This window comes from Ictidomys tridecemlineatus, chromosome 6 (genome assembly GCF_052094955.1).
Source record: "Ictidomys tridecemlineatus isolate mIctTri1 chromosome 6, mIctTri1.hap1, whole genome shotgun sequence".
In the NCBI taxonomy this organism is placed as follows: Eukaryota; Metazoa; Chordata; class Mammalia; order Rodentia; family Sciuridae; genus Ictidomys; species Ictidomys tridecemlineatus.
Genome location: NC_135482.1, coordinates 580,078 through 600,629, shown reverse-complemented (window position 1 = coordinate 600,629; position 20,552 = coordinate 580,078). Strand labels below are relative to the sequence as shown.

Genomic DNA, 20,552 nt, shown 5'->3' with positions numbered 1-20,552 from the left:
TCAGTCTGTCTGTCTTCCCTCAGTCCCAAACAGCCAGGCCCTGACCCTGTCCAGCACACTCCTTCTCTAACTGGGTCCTGAACAACAGCAGCTGTCACAACAGCCAAACACCCCCCACTAGAGTACTCCAAAATTACGAGGGTCTAATAGGGCTGCAAACTTTTTATTAAAAAAAAAAAAAAGATAAGCACTATCACATTTTAATCCCAAAGATGTAGGAAGGCCACTATCCCAGATTAAAGGAGTCTTGAAATAGAATACAGGAAGCTGGAGGGTAAAAAGCCACCCTTCCTGTCTGCCCCTGGAGCAGCTCTGCAGCATGACTTCCCTCAGCCCTCCCTGACCCCCACAGGCCTGCTCAGAGCCCTCTCCAATTTGGGGGGCTGGAACCCCTACCTCTCTATAGACCTTCCTCTACCTCCAGGCTATACCTTCGGCCTGGCTTGGAGGCAGGGCAGGTCCAAGACACTGCTTGGGACAGAGGCCAAGCCATTTAGAGCTCAGCCATCCTGGGAGAGCAGGGGGCAGCAACAGGATGGAGCTGGCAGAAGGACCCAGCTGAAGCCACGGTTTTAGGTTGTATGTGTGGGATACTGGGGATGAAGCCAGGCCATCATGCTGCTAGGAAAGTGCTCTACCACTGAGCTCATTTTTTAAAAAATTTATTTTGAATAAAATAAATTCTGAGCTCATTTTTTAAAAATTTTATTTTGCCTCCAACTTGTGATCCTCCTGCCTCAGCCTCCTGAGTAGCTGGAATGAAAGGCATGTGCCACTGCACCTGGCTTTGCAGTGGGCCCTACAACAGAACCTCTTGTGGAGGTCAGCGTTGCGGCTGGCCACATAGGAAGGCACCAGCACCTTGGAAAAACCCTAGAGACCAGGCTCAGTAGGGAGCTGGCATACCCAAGCCAGATAGTTGGGGGTACTGCCTGGGGCTGCACTAGGAGTTGGTGTCGCCCTTCTTCACTCTGGGGTCTTCACCTCCACACACCCAAACTCTTGTTGCCAACACTCATCTCCTCTGACCCTGCACTGGAGTGACCTAGCTCATCTGGCCATCATCACCCATCATCACCTCTCCTGTGTTTCAGTTTTCTCTTCTGTAAAATGGGCACAGCAGCTGTGGTTGGGGGTGGATGTCTGTGCAAATACTGCCGGCATTCACGAACACTGGACCAGCACCTTGGCCTGTGGGGACTTGGCTAAGCCCAGCATGGAAAGCTAGGCAGCACTCAACCTACCCTGGCTTCATAGGGGGATGTGAGCCGGGATTCCTTACAGTTGAGTTGCCCGGGGCTTCAGAAGAGAAGCAAAATCCCTCCCCCAGCCCTACACCTACCTGCCTGCTCCACCAGTGCCCCTTTCGGGCCTCCCAGGGCCAGAGCCCAGTCTCTGTGGACAGGGCCTCCCAGCAGCTGCCCTGTGAGGCATCCACATAGTCTAGTTTCAGTGTCTTCAGATAAGGACACTGAAGTTCCGAGTGGTCAGGAGACCCACCCATAGGCTCCCAGTAGGTGATTCTCAACTGAGATTTGGCTGCAGTTCTGGGTCCACACCTCAGTGCACGTCCTCCCATGGTCCCTGATGGTGCTGCTACCCTGTGCTGAGTGGTGAGACACTGTTCCTCACTGGACCCAGGTCTGGTGGTGGTGAATGAAGGGAACACCAATACCCAAAGGTGGCACCTCAGAAATGGTACCCTCTCTCCTGCCACAGAGATCAGCTGTACCCCAAGGCTGTGGGAGCTGGTCAGGATGCTCCATGGCAGGGGTGGACACAAGGGGACAGCCAGGCAGGCCACTGGCAGGTGCCTGTATGGAGAGCATGGATCTGGTACTCACTGGGATGGGTTTTGTTTCTTGCCTTTAGGTGCTGGGGACAGAACCCAGGGCCTCCCGTGTGCCAGGCAGGTGCTCTTACTGAACCACTGCCCAGCCCCCCGGGGGTGCTTCAAGAGAGGGAGCCAGGGCCATGCCAGGAGAGCCTTTCCCAGCAGCCCTGCTGGGCCCTCACACTCCCCTCGATTGCCCCACCCCAATAAACCACAGCCCCAGGCAGGCAGGGGACAGGTCCTCACATGGCACAGTAACCCCTACCCTCAAGAGCCTGACTGTGGACCAGGTGCCCTTCTTGTCCCCAGACAAGGCAGGGGTGAGCAGATGGTGAGGGGAGAGGCCTACCCCCCTCCTAGGCAGGGTAGCCTGCTGAGGCCAAAGGACACCTCAAACACGGAGTGTGGGCAGATGGGCGCCAGGAGGGGTGGGCAGTGGGTGCGCCCAAAGCTCAGTCCCCTCCCACTTCCCTCTGGCTGCAGCCCATGGAGGGCAGGTGGGGCCCAGAAGGGGGGCACGGTTTTGCCAGCACATAATCCCCCAACAGTCAGGGACCAGGCTGTGGTTCCAAATGTCACGTTTACTGCTGGGACAAAGGTGGTGAAAGTCGAGGGGCCACAGCCTGGGAAGGGGGCAAAGGCTGGGAGCTCAGGCTTGGCTGAAGGTCACCCCAGGGTGGAGGGGCTTGGCAGACAGGTTCCAGGGACTGCACACCTTGCCCCACCCTAGGGAGGGCACAGGACAGCCTGCAGATCCTTGGGCAGGGAGCCGATGACCGTCTCAATGTACAGTTGTGCCCGCTGCAACGTCACCTCCTTCACTGGCAGCTGGTGGCTTTGTGCCCGCACCTGCAAGGGCAATGGTTGTCAGGTGCAGATGTGACCCTCCTGCTGGACAGGTGGTGGCTGGGCACGACAGGGTGATGTCTCACCAGCTTCTCCCGAAGTTTCAGCACCAGGTCTACCACTTCTACCTCCGACTTGTCCTGCATCCAGGTCTCGATGTTCTGACAGGGGCATTTTGGGTTCTCTGTCACTGAGGCCCCCTCCCTGTCCAGGATTGGGCCCACCCTCTCACCCCTGGTCCTCCCTCACCGCCTCACAAATCGCCTCCAGGTGCAGCGCTTCCAATCTCTGGGCCATCTCTTTGTGCCGCTGCCGGTACCAGCCGTCAAAATGGGGTGACTTAAAAAATCGCCTGTGGGTGGCAAGTAGCAGCAGCTGTTGGGTTGTTCCAGGGTGCCAAGGGTGGCCATGGGCAGCCTGTGTCCACCATCTACCAACCTGTAGAGGCCCAGCCAGTCGCCCTTGAGAATGCAGGTGAGCTGGGGTCCTGCATGCTCCAGGCTCTGCAGGAAATCCTCCTGATGGAAGGGGCGGATCTGGGGAGGGGTCTGAGACGGGGGCCAGGTGAGCTCGGTGCTTGGGGAGCACAGCCCGACAGGTCCTGCCTGTTGGGGGCTGGGAACCTCCTCACAGGACTTGTCAGATCCCTGGATGGCTCTTCCCAGGCAGAAGCCCCTCTAGAGCTTGTCAGACCCCTTTCTGGTGGCCTCCCCATTTCTCTGCCCTGTGAGGGACCCCGGGTGACTTGTGCACTACCTCCCTCCCCACCTCTGCTCCATGTAGACGTCCACCCCACCCTTCACTTCTCTGAGATGGGGACAAAATCCACCATTCCCAGAACCCTCTGGACCCCACCTTCCAGGGTGTGATGCTCTTCTGCAGTGGCATGAGGCTGGCCATGTAATGCTCCTGTGGGTGGGAGGGGAGTGAGCCTGGGGTCATAGCCCTCTGCCGCCCTCCCCTCCTGCCCAGGCCTCACCAGGGGGATGATGAAGCTCTGTGTGAGCTCCAGGAGGTGCCGCCTCAGCAGGGCACTCTGCATGTCCCAGGGCCGCTTCTTCTGCACACCCTGCAGGAAGGAGTCCGGGGCTGAGCCCCAAAGCAGCCTGAGCCCACGTGGCCCTCCACAGCACACCAGGAGCCTGCATCCAGTGCCCCCCCCCCCCCCCCCCCCCCCCCGGCAACCCGCACCTTGAGCAGCCGTTTGAGCAGCGCCTTGTCCCGGTGCAGGTGGGCTGTGTAGGAGGTGTAGAGGCCTGGTAGGAGGAGAGAGCTGGGCTGTCCTTCTGTCCTTCAGGGACCTCCCCCCACACTCCTGCAGCCCCTGCACACCCCACCCCAGCCCATCCCAGACACTTCACGGTCACAGAGGAGAATATTCTCCCACCTCACCCCGTGAAGCCTCTGAGGGGAAGGAGAGGAGGGAGACCCGCCAAGGGCAAAACAGGACCCTCAGCAGCAGAGGGACCCCAGCCGGGCACAGACCTGGCTTAGTGTCAACAGTCTTCAGTCTGGAGGGCTTCTTCAGCTTGACCTGCTTAGGAAGGTCCCCTGCGAGACATGTGCAGTGGCCAGGCCTCAGTGCCCAGAGCTCTGGCTATTCACAGGCCTAGAGGTCATCGGGTTCAGACCCCTGCAAGTCCCAACCTGGGTGAGGCTTCTGAGTTCCCTACCTGGACCTCCCCAGGACCCCTCACCTGACATCTTGGGTTCCCCGATTCGAAGTACATGGGGCCAGTGCTGGAGTGTTTTGATAAAGAAAGGGTTTGTGACTCCCAGGACCACGTTTGGTCTAGAGAGAGAGAGAGAGAGGGAGAGAGGGAGAGAGAAGAGGCAGAGAAAGGTCCAGGGATGGTGGCCAGGGCAGGTGGGGAGGACGCGCACTTACGGGGCCTGGGTGCGTGTGGTGAGCTCCTTGAACTCACTGTCATGGATGGTGAAGTAGGGGCGGAAGTCACAGCAGAACTTGAGGGGCTGCAGGCAGCTACAGGACAGGGACAGCAGGAATCAAGTGAGGGGGACAGCCTGGCCCGGCCGGGATGGTCCAGTGCATGAGGTTCATACCTGGTCAGGGCCAGCACCATCTCTGAGGACACGTCAGGTGAAGGCGCCAGGACCACCAGGGGCTCCCCAAGAAGCATGAGCTCCCACAGCATCTGCACATGGGTCAGCACGGGCTGAAAGCACCTGGTGCCAGGCAGCAACAGGTGGGGAGGTCAGGCAGAGGCCGAGGTTCCCTGACCCCTGCCATTTCCCCTGCCATTTCCCCTGTGGGCTGAGCAGCTCTCTGTTGCACACCATGGGCTGAGCTCAAGCTCTGGTGAACACAGGGCCCTACCCCAGTGGCAAGATGGTGGGTAGGGACATGTGAAGAGACAAGAGTGTGTCTTGGGCTAGCATAGCCACCCCCTGTTCCAACATACCAAACCAAGTCTGGCTCTGGGAATGGGGAACTCAACCTAGACTCTGTCTGAGGGGCCGGCAATCCTGTAGCAGCCCCGAAACCCAAGTAGGGGCTACCTACCCAGATTCTGCAGCCCTGATTCCTGCTGGGCCAACTATGGGGCAGGACAGTCTCAAAACCCAGACCTAGACTTGCTTAGAGAGGCAGAGAGGGGTTTCCTCAGGCAGCAAATGTCTCCCAAAAGCCTCTCTGGGCACCTGCCTTCTAGAACCTTCCTGTCTACCATGCCCCTTTCCTACGGGCACAGGTTTCCTCTTCTGCACAAGTCTTCTCTTGCAGAACTGTCCAAAGGGTCACTCAAGATGGGCAGTCCTCACCTTAGGCAGCAGCACGTAGCATCCCACAGGGCTCACCTGAACAGGTCTAATTCATGGACACTGGAAAGGACCACTGGGGCAGGCAGCCTTCCTTCCTCCCTAGGTGCACATCCCATCCCGGGTGGACAAGCTGGAGTCCAAGCCTCAAAGCCGTGTGACCAGAGGTGGGGGCTGGGGCTGGGGACCTGGCTTTGGGTTGAACCCTGCTCCCAGGCCAGGTGATATTGTAACCTCCACCCACAAGGTGGGCTGGGAGGTTACAATATCACCTGGCCTGGGAGCAGGGTTCAACAAAGCCCAGGTCCCCCAGCCCCAGCCCCCACCTCTTGGTCACACGGCTTTGGAGGCTTGGACTCCAGCTTGTCCACCCGGGATGGGATGTGCACCTAGGGAGGAAGGGAAAGGCTGCCTGAGTAAGCAAGCGAATCCATGCGCCTCTGGCGCTCACTCTTCAACTGATCCTCACCTGGATGACGACTCCCATGACAGGTAGGTTCAGGGTCTGCCCAGGCACGGGGGCTGGCCATTGGTCAATCTCATTACAAACTGTGGACATAGGTGACCAATGTCAGGAGCTCTCCCCAAGGAGAAGCTGTGTGCTAAGGCCCACCAGGGGCTGCAGTTGGGATGAGGAGACTGTGTTGATGTGCCTGATGGTCACTCACCTGCTTCCAGGCAGGGTGCCAATTTGTCAAAATATTCAGGGGCAATTAGGCTCAGCAGCGACTGGAACAGCCGGACAAAAGGCAGGCGGGACACCAGTACCAAAGACTGTAGTGACACAGGGTATCAGACGATACCCCTCTCCAGACACCACCCCAGCTACTTAGGGCCCTATGGGACCCTAAAGCCAGGCTTACCCAGAGTTGGCCCAGGGTAGCACATCCCAATTCATAGGAGAGCTGCCCTGGAATGGCCAGGTTCAGACCCCAGGATTATTAGGGAAAACCCAATGCCTCCCAAATAGGGTGGAGAAACCCCCAGACGACAGCTGGGTGGGGCAGGAGTCTAGCCCTTCAGAGGGAAATGAGAAGTGACCAAGAGTTCAGGAATGACCTCCCCAGGGGCCAAGCAGCTTTTGCCTCAGTGCCTGAATTCAGAACTGAAGCTGTCTTAACCCTGAGAGTGCGATGGGCCCGTGGACCATGAGGAACAGGGATGTCCTGGGCCTGGAGACTGACGGCCAGGAAGGGGCCACAGAGGAATGAAGCTCCCAGAGGACTGGGACTCCTATTCCACGCCGCACATCGCCTTTCCTGCTGCTTGCCAGTCTCCCCTCTCCAGGGCACCACCCCAGAGTGGCCGGCAGCTCACCTTCTGGAAGTAGCCCCTCCTCACAGAGCTGTCCTTCACCTGCCTGAAGTACACGTAGCCAAGGTAGTGTGCTGGCTCCCTCTGGAAGGAGCACGGTGTGAGCCAGGCCCCACCCAGGCCAGCTGTCTAGGCCAGGGACAAGGGTGGCAAGAAACAGGGCAGGGAGGCAGGGAGGAGGGGGGCTGAGGATTCGGGGGCTCCTGCAGGGGCTGTCCCTGCACTCTGGGGCCGGGTACCAAAGTGGAAGCCTTCCAGGGCAGGGCTGGGGTTCCCTGGGTCCGACGTAGACAACACCACTCCAGGGAACACATCAGCTGACACGAAAGCCCAGGGGCTGCACACCTCTGCTCACTGAGTCAGGCACTGTTCCACCCCAGCCCTGCCCCCCAGTACGCAAAGAAGGTGCTCCAGGGACTCGCGTGAGTCCCCAGAAGAGCTGGCCCACCCCGAGTGGAGGCTGGGACCTGGGCTTGCAGAATACGCAGAGCTTGTAGCAGTTAATGACCCGACAGAAGGGCCTGCGTGGGTCAGCTAGGGTCCCCTGGAGAGGAAGGGACGAGCTGACTAGAGGCAGCCCCCTGCTCACCTGCAGTGCCACGGGGGCCCCACCATTGTAGGGTCTGTCGTCTGCATGCCAGGGGCTCCTCTGCCCTCCACACTGGCGCATCCGGAAGCTGAACTGAGTGTCCCCAAGGCAGCCTGCGAAGGGGCAGCCCCACCATGCAGGTCAGGGTTGGAGCCTCTCCTGCTGTCTCATAGGGGTGGGGACCAGGGACCAGAGCCCTGCCTGGTGTGAGCCAGGCCCCACCCAGGCCAGCTGTCCTCTGTTGGCACCAGTGCCCTGGAGGGGAAGCTCAGCTCGAGGGATCTGTTTCCCAGTGGACCCCTGTCCTGATTCCTGCACACCCCTCACCTAAAGGTCTTGCGACAAACTTAGTACAGAGAAGAACCTGCAGCTCCCTGGTGGGAGGCTGGTTCAGCCTGCCTCAACACACCAGGCACCAGACAAGGGCCTCCGGTGGAGACCAGAGTGCTGGTGCCTCTGCCCAGACACATCTTTCTATGAGAATGTGAAGAAGCTGGCTCCTGGCTCAGCATGGGCTCTGGAGGTCTCCACTGGGTGGGGATCAGGGGGTGTGACCCATCACTGCAGCACCCCATGTTCTACTGGCAGCTTTGATGCCTCTGGCCTGGGCCCCATCGGCCCCCTTCTTGCCCATCTCTTCCCCTTTCCAGAGCTAGGGTCCAACCCAGGAAGGGTGGGGCCACCTACCTGAGTGGGAGTCAGGAAATGACAGGTAGCAGATGCTGCTTTTCTGAAACACAGAGTCTGGTGAGTGAGAGCTGGCTCATTCCTGGGGGATGTCCACTCCCAAGACGGCCAGGACTTACCTCCTTGTCTGTGAGCTGGAAGTCACTGGGGTACACCAGCTGCAGGGGAAGACAGAGCACTGTGTGGCACCACTGACAGCAGCTGAAGTGGTGTGGCCAGCTCTTCTGGACCTCTTCTGCCTTCCAGCGTCCCTGTCCCTCTCAGTGCACTGTCTTCTCTGACCTAGACCCTCCCAGTTCCTTGCTGTTCCTCATCCCTTCCCTGACCTCCAGGTTCAGCACACTCCCCTTTCCGCTCAAGCCTCTCACTGTCTACTTCCTGGGCCTCTTAGCACAAGGCCAGAACAACGGGATTGACTGTCTTACTCCTTTGCCCATGGCCACCTGGCCAAGCCTCACCACCTCCTGTGCAGACTGTGGTGGGGCCTCTCTGCCTCTTCCAGCCTGGACAGCTTCCATGGCATCAAGAGGGCAGCTCTGGAGCTCACTTCCCTAGAGCTAACTTGCTAGGCTCCCACTCCCTCACCACTGCCCCAAGCCAGTGTCCCGGGCCTCACGGCCTGCCACCTCCTCTTGGGCTGCTCGGAAGTCACCTGATGCAGCAGGAACCCACTCCGTGATGGCAGCTTCCTGCTAGGCATTCTCTACCCATCCAACTGTCTTCACTGGCTCTCCCCAACCTGGGCCTGTGCCCCACCTATAAGTGATCATCTGGACAAGCCTTATCCTCAGAGAATGGACGGGCTAAATAAGCTCTGAATGTTCTAGAGACAGGGTGTGCCCTGGAGGCAGCAGGCCGTGCAGGTATAGCCAGGAGTCAGGTCCCGCACCTGAGGCACTGGCAAAGGTCAGAGTCAGGGTGAGGGTCAGGGTCGGCTGCTGTCAGTGGTGCCACGCAGTGCTCTGTCTTCCCCTGCGGTAGGTTTAAGCATCCCGTAGGATTCTTAAAAGGTAGGGGCCCTAACTGGGTTGAGGAATACATCCCTGTAATGCCAGCTCCTCAGGAGGCTGAGACAGGAGGATCAGAGGCCAGGCTGGGCATCTTAGTGAGACTCTGTCTTAAAAAAATAAAAAGGGAGGGCTGGGTTGTGGCTCAGAGGTAGAGCACTCGCCTAATAAGTGCGGGGCCCTGGGTTCAATTCTCAGCACCACAATAAAAATAAATAAATAAATAAAAGTATTTTTTAAAAAAATAAAATAAAAAGGGGTCTGGGTTGTGGCTCAGTGGTAGAGCTCTTGCCTAGCATGTGTGAAGTACTGGGTCTGATTCTCAGAGCCCATATAAATAAGTAAAATAAAGGTCCACCAACACCTAAGCCATATATATATATATTTTTTAAGGGTTGGAAATGTAGTTCAGTGGTAGAGTGGCCCTGGGTTTCATCCTTAGTACCAAGGGGAGTGGGTAAAAAAAGGAGCCCTTGTGGTATCTCCTGGGCTGGCTCTCCCAGAAAGCAGGTGTTCCTAGAGCCTGCTGGTCTTTGTCCATGGGCTCCCCTTTCACTGATGACCCCTGTCTATCCCCGTGAGTCATTCAGGCTGGACAGGGTTGCTCTACCCTGGGGTGTGCAGGGGTATGCTGAACTCAGAAAGGTGAGTTGCTGTGCCCGCACTGAGGGTTTGGTCTGGGTTTGCTGCTAGATCCACTTTGTGTCTTTAGCTGCATGCTAATTCTCTTGAAGGCAGGCACTCTGTCCCTGATGCTGCTGCCTTCCTTATCTGTCAGGGAACAGACCCTCCCCAACTATGATGTTTGTGGAATGTGTGAAAACAAATCAGTGAAGCCAAGATAGGTAGGTATGATGGTTAGTGTCAAGTGTCAATTAGATTGCATTAAGGAAAACAGAAAAGTGGTAAAGCATACTTTTGTGTGGTGTCTCCAGAGGAGTAGACTAATTGGGGAAGGTCTGCTTTCAATGTAGGAAGGCACATCAGTCAGGTGGAGGCTCAGACCAAAAAAGTAGAAGAAAGGCAATTTCCTGACTCTCCTGGAGCTAGAGCTCTTTTTCTCCTGGCTTTGGACCAGGACTCTTAAGTTCTGCAGCCTCTAGACTCCAGTTAGCCCCACTCCAGCCTTTGGCCTGGGCCTCAGAGGTACACCACCAGCTTTCCTGTTTCTGAGGCCTTCAGACTTGTACTGAGCCATGCTACCAGTTTCCCAGGGTCTCCAGATTGTAGACAGTCTACTGTGGGACTGCTCGGCCTCCATAATCACAGGAGTAAATTCCCCTAATTAATCCCCCTCATCCATCTATCCACACATTGGTTCTGTCTCTCTGAAGCACTCTAATAATACTTACAAACCTTAGTCTTGGAGGGCAGCATGGTCAAGGAGGTGCCAGTCAGGCTTGCTCCAAGAGGAAGGGAGCCAGCAGTGGGAAGAGGAGGCAAGGGGGCTGGACCTACAGGATGCTCCAGGATTCCTCCATGAGAGTCAGGATCCACAAGACTACACAGGCTGAACCTGTATCTGCACTGAGCGGGGCTGAGGACAGGTGGGTACCTGGAGGCCCCAAAGGGCCCTTTCCTTAAGGTCAGGGTCTGTACCTGGTCTGACGGTCACAGGAGTCTTGCAGAATCTGAGGAGGCCACCTTGGCCTCTGAACTCTGTGTCCATATCCAGGGCCCTTCTAGAACAACTGACCAGGAAACTCCTGTTCATGGCTTACCTGGAGCTAAGTGCTCAGGTAGGGTCATGCCAAAGTGAGGAGACAAATGGAACAAATCCTTAGAGAAAGGAGTAGCTGCAGGCCAAGTTCCGCCTGCCCAGGGACTACTTCAGCGTCTTGTTCTTTTCATCTGAGCTAGTCTGCACAGGTCACCACTCCTGGTCACTGAGAACTTTGCTTGGAGAGGTAACTCTAGGCAGTGGTTTTCAAGCATGATATGCAACACCTAGGGGTCCACAAGGCCAAAGCCATTGCCGTAAGTCAGTACCATCTTTACTCTCATCTTCTCACACAGTTCCCAGAGGCCATGAGGTATGCTGTCCCCTGGGAGACTCACTGCAGGACCTGACATGAGAATCTAGCTGTCCTCTATTTGGTCAGATACTAAAAAGGTTTGTGAAAATGTCAAAGGAAGCTGGGCATGGTGGCATATGCCTGTAATCCCAGTGGCTTGGGAGGCTGAGGCAGGAGGATCTCAAGTTCAAGAGTAGCCTCAGCAACTCAGTGAGACACTGTCTCTAAATAAAATATAAAAAGGGCTGGGGATATGGCTTAGTGGTTAAGGGCCCCTGGGTTCAATCCCCAGTACCAAAAAGAAGTCAAATGATACCTTTCTTTTTCACTCAATTATTTTTGTTTTGGAAAACATGGTTGTTGCCATAATCATATATTATTACATCAATATGTAGGATGTGGGCTGAGGATGTGGCTCAGTGGTAAAAGTAGTTGCCTGGCATGCATGAAGCAGTGGGTTCAAATCCCCAAGCACCCCCCCCAAAAAAAAAAAAAAAACACACATAGGATGTTTTGGGATTTGTGTGTTTTGTTGTTGTTGTATTGTACTAGGGACTGAACTCAGGGCCTTGCACAGCTTTACACCCAGTTCTTATTTTTGAGAAAATCTTGCTAAATTGCCTGGGCTGGCCTCAAACTTGTAATCCTCCTGTCTTAGCCTCCAGAGTAGCTTAGAGGCATGTGACACTGTGCCTGGTAATGTTTGTTTTTCTTAAGTTAAAACTATTAAATTTCTCAGCTTTAGTTTCTAGCATAATAAGCATTGATAGATATAACCCATGCTAACAAAAGACTCTCTGGGGTCCTCAATAATTTTTAAGACTAAAAAGGGGTCCTGAGACTATGCAATAGGGACTGCTGCCCAAGCAGGTGTGGCCAACACAGTGGAAGGCTCTTTGGGCACTCTGGTTACAAGGCACCCAGAAGTCTCTCCAGGGATCTGGGATACTGAGGTGTGTTTTCAAGGGCTGCGGTGGCAGAACCCGGACCTTTCTTCATCTGACCTGAACTTTCTGGTCACCCCCATCACTCTATTCACTCTTCTCTCAAGCTAACTCTAACCCTTGCGTACAGGTCCCGGTGTACCCATCTGCATGGGAATCCCACCTACAGGCGCTGAGGGAGGAGTCCTATGAGCACTACAGGTTCAGAACTACTTGCTCTCTGTCTCTAGCAGAGGGTGAACTCCTTTAGGGCAAGAGCCTGTCTTCTTGTTTATTTCCACATTGCTGAGCTCTGGCACTGCAGGGCCTGCTCAGTGGCTGAGGCACGGGTCTGCATCAGGTCTGATGGTCATAGGATCTTGCAGCACCTGAGGAGACCATTTCATGCAGCTGTTCCGTACTTGATTTACTTAATGACTGAATCAATGGATAGCCCTTGCCTTTGCTGCTTATGTTAGCTTTCTGAGAAAGGGGTTACCTGAAACAGGTTCCCTCCTCTGACTGCCGTTCTCTGATCCTCCAAGACTAAGCTGAGCCTATTTCAGTTTCCTGGAGGTGACCAGTGTCCTCCTTCAGCATTCCTGCATCAAGCACAGTGCTGGAGTTTCACAACACTCAGCCAGGCTGAGTTGGGAATACAAGATATGTGCTCCCTGGCAGTCAGCGAGATTCATTCTTCCAGATTTCCAGGGGAGGGATGACAGGCAGGAGGCAAACCTCATCAGGGAGTCATGTGGCCCATGTACTCACTGCCAGAGTTCTGCAGGTTCAACCACCGCCAGGACCCAGGTGATTGCCATGGAACATTGCAGAGGTGGGCTTAAGTCTCCAACACCAATCCCTCAAATGTGCCACAGTAAATGCTTGGGAGCCCAAGGACACGTGGCCTTTATCAGGACTTGCTCAGAATTAGCTTTTTGAGTGGCTGCATCTTAGGAAACTAGATGTGAGAATGCTTTAAGAAAAGTCCTCACTTGGGAAACAATTTGGGCAACAGAAGGTGGGCTCTGCAGCCCAGAGTAAATCATCTCACCTCTCTGTACTCTAGCTCTTTCCTCAAGCGGTGCCATTAGGGGAGGGAGGAAGGGGAGATGTGAGACTGTATCCACTCTCAGGTTCTACCTCCCACTTACCTTCCTTTTCCTGGGGAGCCTTCTAGAGCCCGAGGAAGGGAGGAGGTTAACAGGCTGGGTGGGGGTAGGAGCAAGAGGAGTTAGGAGAGGGAGGAGGATGCTATATTCTTTGGAAGGAGTAGGAGAAGAAGTCAGCCTAAAAATGTGCGCAAAGGGGTTCCTAAGAGGGCACTGGGCCTAGCCGGGTGAGACCTGCCTGCGGGGGCGTGGCGTGGCGCTAAGGGGCGTGGCCCGAGGGAGAGGGCGGGGCGAAATGGGGGAGAGGTGCGGGGAGTGGGGGAAGGACAGGGAGGGAGGAAGGAGCGGGCCTGGGGAGAGGCGCGGCGAGAGGGCGAGGCGGAGTTCGGGGGAGGAAGAGGCGGAGCGGGAGGGAGGGGACGCGGCGGGACGGGGGGAGGGGAAGGGAGGGGCTGGGACGGGGCGGGGGCAGGGACTTGGGACGGAACGGGGCGAGGGCGGGGAGGGAGGAGTGGTGCCCGCCCGCGTCCGCTCACCTCCAGCGCCTGGCCCAGCTCCAGGTCGAAGGTGACCACGCACACGCACTCCAGCCAGGCGGAGAAGCGCGCCCAGGGCGCCGCCGGGGTCCGCGTTGCGCGGTTCGCGGACGAGGGCCCGGCCGCACCGAGCACGCCACCAGCCCGCCGAGGCCCGGCACCCGCCCGCGCCTCCATGGTGGCGGGTCTTGCAGCCGCGCGTTGCGGAGGAACGCGGGCGCCGGCCCAGCCCGCTTCGGAGCAGTCGAGTGGCCTTCGCAGAGCAGAGCGGCCGGTGCGGCCGGGTGCGCCCCCTGGCGCTCGAGGCTCGCCCCAGCAAGAAGGGCCCGCGCCCCAGCCCTGACCCCGCACGCCTCTCCGGCCGCCACGCTCAGGCTCCGCTGGCGGGTTCGCGGGGACGCGGGACTCGGCAGCGCAGGCGGGCTGCAGGAGCAGCCCCCGTCTGTGATGGCTCTTTCACGCAGCGGGCACGGGGGAACGGATGGCGTTCGGGCTCCGGAACACACGCCAATGGAGAAGAGATCCATGGCCAGGCTTATGTTTTCCTTTTCCCGCCCCCTGGCTTTTGCTTGCTTTGACCTGCAAGTGAGGCACACACAGTTCCTAGCCACATGGCCTCAACTAGGGAAATGTGGGCATATGGCCGCTGGTGAGTCGGAAAATGTCCCTTATTATTACCCTCTTTCATTTAACTCAGGATGCCATTGTTTTGTAAATAAGAAAACTGCAACTACATGGTACGAACCACACTCATCTGCCCACCTGCCAATCGCTCAAAGGACAGGTTTTGCAAGTTTTTTCGGAATATGGCCAAATGTGGAGGTAGGAGAGCAAGCCTCGGATCCTGCCTCGTCCTGGGGTGGGGTGGCTCACGGACTGAAACGGTGGAGAAGGGGTTGGAGATGAGGAAATAACCAGTAATTTCTATGTGATCAAACTTGGCCTCACCATGGACCACATGTCAGAGGTGTTATTTGTACCTCTAAAATTGGTGTTTTGGAGATTAAACCCAGGGGCCTTGCACGTGCTAGGCATTGAACCACTAAGCGGCATCCCCAGCCCTTTTTATTTTGAAACAAGTGCTCAGTAAGTTGCCTAGGTTGGCCTGGAATTTGGGATGATCCTGCCTCAGCCTTCTGAGTAGCTGGGATTACAAAGCCACCAGATAACCACCTTTAAGTTGGTGATTTTTGTAGTTGCTTAAAAGCAAGTAACCTGGGCTGGGGATGTGGCTCAAGCGGTAGCGCGCTCGCCTGGCATGCGTGCGGCCCGGGTTCGATCCTCAGCACCACATACCAACAAAGATGTTGTGTCCGCCGAGAACTGAAAAATAAATATTAAAAATTCTCTCTCTCTCTCTCTCTCTCCTCTCTCACTCTCTCTTAAAAAAAAAAAAAAAAAAAAAAAAAAAAAAAGAAAAATAAATAAAAAAGCAAGTAACTTGAGAAGGTAAAGGAACTAAGAAGGTGAAGAGGCTTAGGGTGTAGCTCAGTGGAAGATGGCTCCCCTAGCATTTGTGTACACCCTGTGTTCATCCCCAGCACCGGAAAAAGAAAAAAAAAAAAAAAAGAAAATCAAGTGGGTTACCTCTAGAGAGTTATCAGGTTTCCCCGTGGCATTATGATGAGCTATCAAATGTTTCACATGTTCTTACAGAAAAGATGACCGTGAATGTTCAATGACTGTCAATTTACTGCACAAAATCTACATCTGTAATTAATGTTATATCCTTACTATTCTGTACATTTATCCATGCCTCTATCCATCAGTCCATCTTGTTTTCAGATGACTTTCAATCAAGACAATTGCAACATTCATATCTGCACCCCTAATGTTTAGTAGAGTTTCTTCCACATAGTAGAAGCTTAATCTTCTATAAAGGGATACTTAGATATTTGTCAAATCTATTGTGCTTATCATTAACTAGTATTTTTTTTTTCTTCTAGGTAAAATGCATGATGGGGGTGGGTACTGGGGATTGAATCCAAGGGTGCCTTACCACTGAGCTTCATCTCTAGTCCTTTTTATTTTATTTTGAAACAAAATCTGACTAAGTTGCTCAACATTTCAATCCCCCTGCTTCAGCCTCCTGAGTCACTGGAATTATATGCATGGGCCAGCATACCTGACACAATGCATGAATCTTAAATAGACCATTCATTGAGTTTTGACAAATGAACACATGTGTAACCCAAAACTCTAGCAAGATACAGAACACCGTGCTGGGTATGGCGGCACAAGGCTGTGATCCCAGTGACTAGGGAGACAGAGGCAGGAAGATCAAAAGTTCAAGGCTGTCCTCAGCAATTTATCGAGGTCCCCAGCAAGTCAATGAGACACACTCTTAAAATAAAAAAAAGATTGGGGCTGGGGATGTGGCTCAAGCGGTAGTGCGCTCGCCTGGCATGCGTGCGGCCCGGGTTCGATCCTCAGCACCACATACCAACAAAGATGTTGTGTCCGCCAAAAACCAAAAATAAATAAATAAATAAATATTTAAAAAAAAAAAAAGCCAAAAAGATACAGAACATTATCATCACTCTTTCTAGTCTCTACACCCAGACCCCATCATTCTTATTTTTGCACTATAGATTATTTTACCATCTACTAGAACTTAGAAGATGGAATCATACAAACTGAAATCAAATCCCATGCATGTGTGAGTTTGTCTGAATGAACCCAACTACTATATGTATAACTAAAAAGTTATGATTTTATTTTATTTTTTTTTAAAAAGAGAGTGAGAGAGGAGAGATAGTGAGAGAGAGAGAGAATTTTTAATATTTATTTTTTAGTTTTCGGTGGACACAACATCTTTGTTGGTATGTGGTGCTGAGGATCGAACCTGGGCCGCACGCATGCCAGGCGAGCGCGCTACCGCTTGAGCCACATCCCCAGCCCAAAAGTTATGATTTTAATGGAGCCATATAGCGGGTAATCTTTGGTGTCCGGCTTCTTTTACTCGGAGTCTTTTCAGATTTGTCCCTTTTTGGTGCATTTCATTTTGGGGGGGGGCGGCTGGGGCACTATTTATTAAACTTAGGGGCACTTAACCACTGAGCCACATCCCCAGCCCTGATTTGTATTTTATTTAGAGGCAGGATCTCTCTAAGTTGCTGTAGGGCCTCAATAAGTTGCTAAGGCTGGCTTTGAACTCCTTGTGATCCTCCTGCCTCAGTCTCCTGAGCCACTGGGATTAAAGTCATATGCCACTGTGCCTGGCTCTAAACCAATTCTGAATTCCTGAAATAAACCCACTAGTCTTTAGTAGATAATCCTTATGATATGTTGCTGAATTTTGTTCTAGAGCTCTTTGTTCATTCTTGTGGATTTGAGTGAATTCTGGTGTCATTTCCTTTTAGCTTGAAGAACTTTCTTTAGAATTTCTAGAAGGACGAGAATTTGTTCATTTCCAGGGCTATTTATTTGTTGGTTTTGGGGATCTCATCTAGGGCCACTTTACCACTGAGCTACATCCCCAGTCCTTTTTTATACTTTATTTTGAGACAGGGGCTCACTAAGTTGCTGAGGCTGGCCTCAACTTGCGATCATCCTGTGTCAGCCTCCCAAGTTGCTGGGATTACAAGTGTGTGCCACCATGTCAACTTGCCAGGGGTTTTTTTTAAGAGTAAATTTTATTAATTAATTAATTTGTTGGTTGTGTGGTGCTGGGAATTGAACCCAGGGCCTTGTACACACGAGGCAAGCATTCTACCAACTGAACCACATCCCCAGACCTATCCAGGGCTTTTTGGTGTCCGGCTTCTTTTACTCGGAGTCTTTTCATATTTGTCCCTTTTGGGGACAAATTTATTTTAAAATATTTTTTTAGTTGTAGATGGACACAATATCTTTATTTATTTTATGTGGTGCTGAGGATCGAACCTAATGCCTCACACATGCAAGGCAAGTGCTCTCCCACCGAGACACAACCACAGCCTGCCAGGGCTTTTTAATTAATTAATTATCTATTTTTAATGTAGGATACTGCCCAACTGCCAAAAACTCAACCTTCTAAAATCTGTTGATGTCAATTCACATGAAGAGTAATCAAGTTGCCCTACATGTGCCACTCACTACAAAAGCCCTTTTTGTTTTCTTTTCTCTTTTTGTCCTAGGGACTGAACCCAGGGCCACACATCATTGAGAGGTTTTATTTTTCCTTCAGCATTCTGAACATTATTTTACTACCCTTAGGGCCTCCATTGCCTCTTATGAGAACTCAGTGGTTAATTGTACGTAGTCCCCTTTATGTGATGAGTCATTTCTTTCCTGCCACTTTCATGATATTCTTTGACATGTGGCCGTCTGATTGTGGTGTACGTAGGTGTGACTCTCCTGTGTTCATTCTCTGGGGTTTTGGTGCCTGGGCCTGTGTCTAGTTGTATTGTGTGGCTCTTGAGGAAGGACAAGACAGATCACAGCTAGTCCTACTCTGGTGGTGCTCCAGAGGCAGCATAAATCTTATATCACAGCTTTGCCTTTTCAGTTTATTGGTGAATAACTTGGTATTTGATATTCTTAGTGATAGAGTTCCTTTTCTTTGATCCTTCTGTGTCAGAAATAGCTGGCTTTGTTCTAGCCATTCTGTGTATGCTGCAAGGTGGTTAAAGAACCATACATACAAACTATGTCTGGCGACCAGTTATAGAAACAAGGAATGTATTAGTTTCGCATATTTTCTCAATCCTTGTTATATTATATATTTTCACATACTAATCACTTTTCTCCTTTTCATTTTAAAAAATATATGTGTTTCTAGAGGTTAACTTCACTATTTAAGTGTTAACATAAGAGACTTCTCAGTGAGACAGCAACAGCATTTTAGGAGTATTCAAAACAGCCAGTGATAGATATACTGCCTATTGTGAATGTGCATATCTTCATATTAGGGGAAGAATGAGGATTTTCTTCACTTGCAATAAAATAAAAGTATCTGGTCAGATGAAAATACAGAGTTGTTTACTTGCTGCACGGAAGTACAAACGTATGAAAAGATGCATTCGGAGCTGACTAAACCAGTTTTCCATCTGCTCTCCTCACCTCCATGATGTGAATTTTTGCCAGTAGGTTTGGAGAATCCCTGCAGGAGGAACAGACTTCTTGGTTCCCATGTGCATTCTTTCTCTTCTTGATCCTATTGTGTGACCACCAGTGGCATATGGGCCCATCCACTTGCACTTACCTGCATCAAGTTTTGGTGCCGCACTGTGGATAGCTGGCCACGGAGCTTCAGTGGCATCCCAAGTGGATTCCCAGGGAGTCACAGGCATCTCAGTGATAGGTTTCCAGCCTTGGCCCCCTGTGCCTTGGAAGGTGTACTCCTGCCCACCAAGCTCTGCTCTGCAGCTGCATATAACTCTACCCCAGGGCAACCAAGGGAATGTCAGATGGGCTGCATTCACACTTCTCTAACAAGGAGTGACCTCCCATTTTGGGGAAGAGATCCTCTTCCAAGTTTTCTCTTTCATGAATATAGTTGTTTTTATTCACTTATAATCTCATTATTGATAATAATTGTGGTGAGCCGTTTCTGTGAACTGTGGCCGCCATTACAAGATGGCGCTGATAAGCGCCGTGGCCTGTGATAAACAACTCCTTGTTTTGGGAGAGTTGGCACGTAGCTGTAAAACACCCTATGAGAAAGATCCACGTGGCAGTTGTGCATTGGGGCTTGATGTGCTTTATCAAGGCTGGGGCGCTCGGGTAGAGAAAGTAGAAGTAGAAGAAGCAGTAGTAGAAGTAGTAGTAGTAGTAGTAAGAGAAGCTTCCAGAGACACATAATTAAAGGCCTGAATAAACTGCTGAAAGAAGAATCCTGTGTCGTGTCCTCCTTGCTGGCGAGGGGTCGCGGCAAATAATATTTATGTCAAGCTTTCTCTGTTGAAATCATTGTGTGGTTTCTGTCTCCTTAGGGATTCTGATGCTGATACCATTGCAGAGGAGGAAAGAACAAGCAGGAATAGGGGATTTGAAGAGTGTGTGTGGTGCAGGCTTGAAAAGGATGACCGAGGAAGTGAGGGGCAATGGATGCAAGTCAGCAAGCATACCAATAACTAGGGGGAAGAACATGCAAAGATACAGGGACAGTGAGAGCAAATGGCCTGTGCAGGAGGTTATTATGATAAGCCAAATGAAAAAGGGAATAGTAGGGGAGATAAAATCACACAAGGGCAACAATGAGGGCTCTGACTTTCATCCTGTGTGAGGCAGGAGCCCCTGGGGGCAGAGGTGTGAACTGACCTATTTTAACTGGATCCCTTTGGGTGCCGTGCTGCGCTGACTTGACCTACTGCAGGTGCTCCAGGATAGAAGTAGGGAGTCTCTGGGAAGGCTGTTGTGAGTCAGGTGAGGGAAACTGATCTTGTAGCAGCACGTTCTTAGTAGAGCGCTGGCTACAGGTTTGCTGATTAATCTAGTGTGGGTGTGAATGGAGGTGGACTCCTGCCCACCCAGGGACTCTGAGCACACGAAGAGTATCAAAGGCAGGCAGACAGTTGCACGTTTATAGCTATGGGACAACTGCATCGGTTGCTCCGTCCCAAGACCCCATTTGGCAGCTCTGCCCAGCAGCACCTCCAATTTATGCAGGTGAGGGGCCGGTGAGCAAGGGCAACTCACAGCAAGACAGCGCCAGTCAACCGGGGCGTGCTCTTTCCCGTCCACAGGCTGACGCGTTTTAACCTCCATTTCTTGCAAACTAACTCCAGGGAACTCCGCGGCACGTTCCGGGTCAGGCTGTTTCAGACCTCGCGTCCAAGGAGTTGCGGTCAAAGTGCCCCAACGTGAGTGGCCATGAGAAGAGACCCCAGGCCACTTGTGGGTTATGGTGCTGCTCCTCTTGCATGAGAAAGTGCAGTATCCGGGGGCTGGGGTTGTGGCTCAGAGTTAGAGTGCTTGCCTAGCAAGCA

At 52.9% G+C, this 20,552-nt stretch overlaps 1 protein-coding gene, 1 long non-coding RNA gene and 1 other non-coding gene across 3 annotated transcripts; 1 reads left to right on the top strand and 2 right to left on the bottom strand.

Moving 5' to 3' along the window:
• Positions 1–2,395: 2,395 nt before the first annotated feature.
• On the bottom strand, positions 2,396–13,893 carry Dennd6b (DENN domain containing 6B). The gene is made up of 20 exons (XM_078052343.1): positions 13,642–13,893; positions 8,168–8,206; positions 8,049–8,091; positions 7,362–7,474; positions 6,776–6,856; positions 6,127–6,232; positions 5,928–6,007; positions 5,785–5,847; positions 5,498–5,556; positions 4,745–4,867; positions 4,569–4,664; positions 4,378–4,472; positions 4,166–4,231; positions 3,872–3,936; positions 3,660–3,749; positions 3,536–3,589; positions 3,119–3,228; positions 2,930–3,032; positions 2,767–2,841; positions 2,396–2,683 (listed from the first exon to the last, which is right to left on the bottom strand). Exons 1-20 carry the CDS (start codon positions 13,816–13,818, stop codon positions 2,561–2,563), a joined length of 1,761 nt encoding a protein of 586 aa, XP_077908469.1. The 5' UTR covers positions 13,819–13,893; the 3' UTR covers positions 2,396–2,560.
• An 83-nt stretch (positions 13,894–13,976) lies between these two features.
• Positions 13,977–14,998, top strand: LOC144378297 (uncharacterized). The gene is made up of 2 exons (XR_013439997.1): positions 13,977–14,226; positions 14,339–14,998. It is a non-coding gene; the product is annotated as an uncharacterized LOC144378297 (long non-coding RNA).
• A 2,565-nt stretch (positions 14,999–17,563) lies between these two features.
• LOC120888783 (U11 spliceosomal RNA) lies at positions 17,564–17,734 on the bottom strand. The gene has a single exon (XR_005732470.1). It is a non-coding gene; the product is annotated as a U11 spliceosomal RNA (small nuclear RNA).
• Between the last annotated feature and the right edge of the window lie 2,818 nt (positions 17,735–20,552).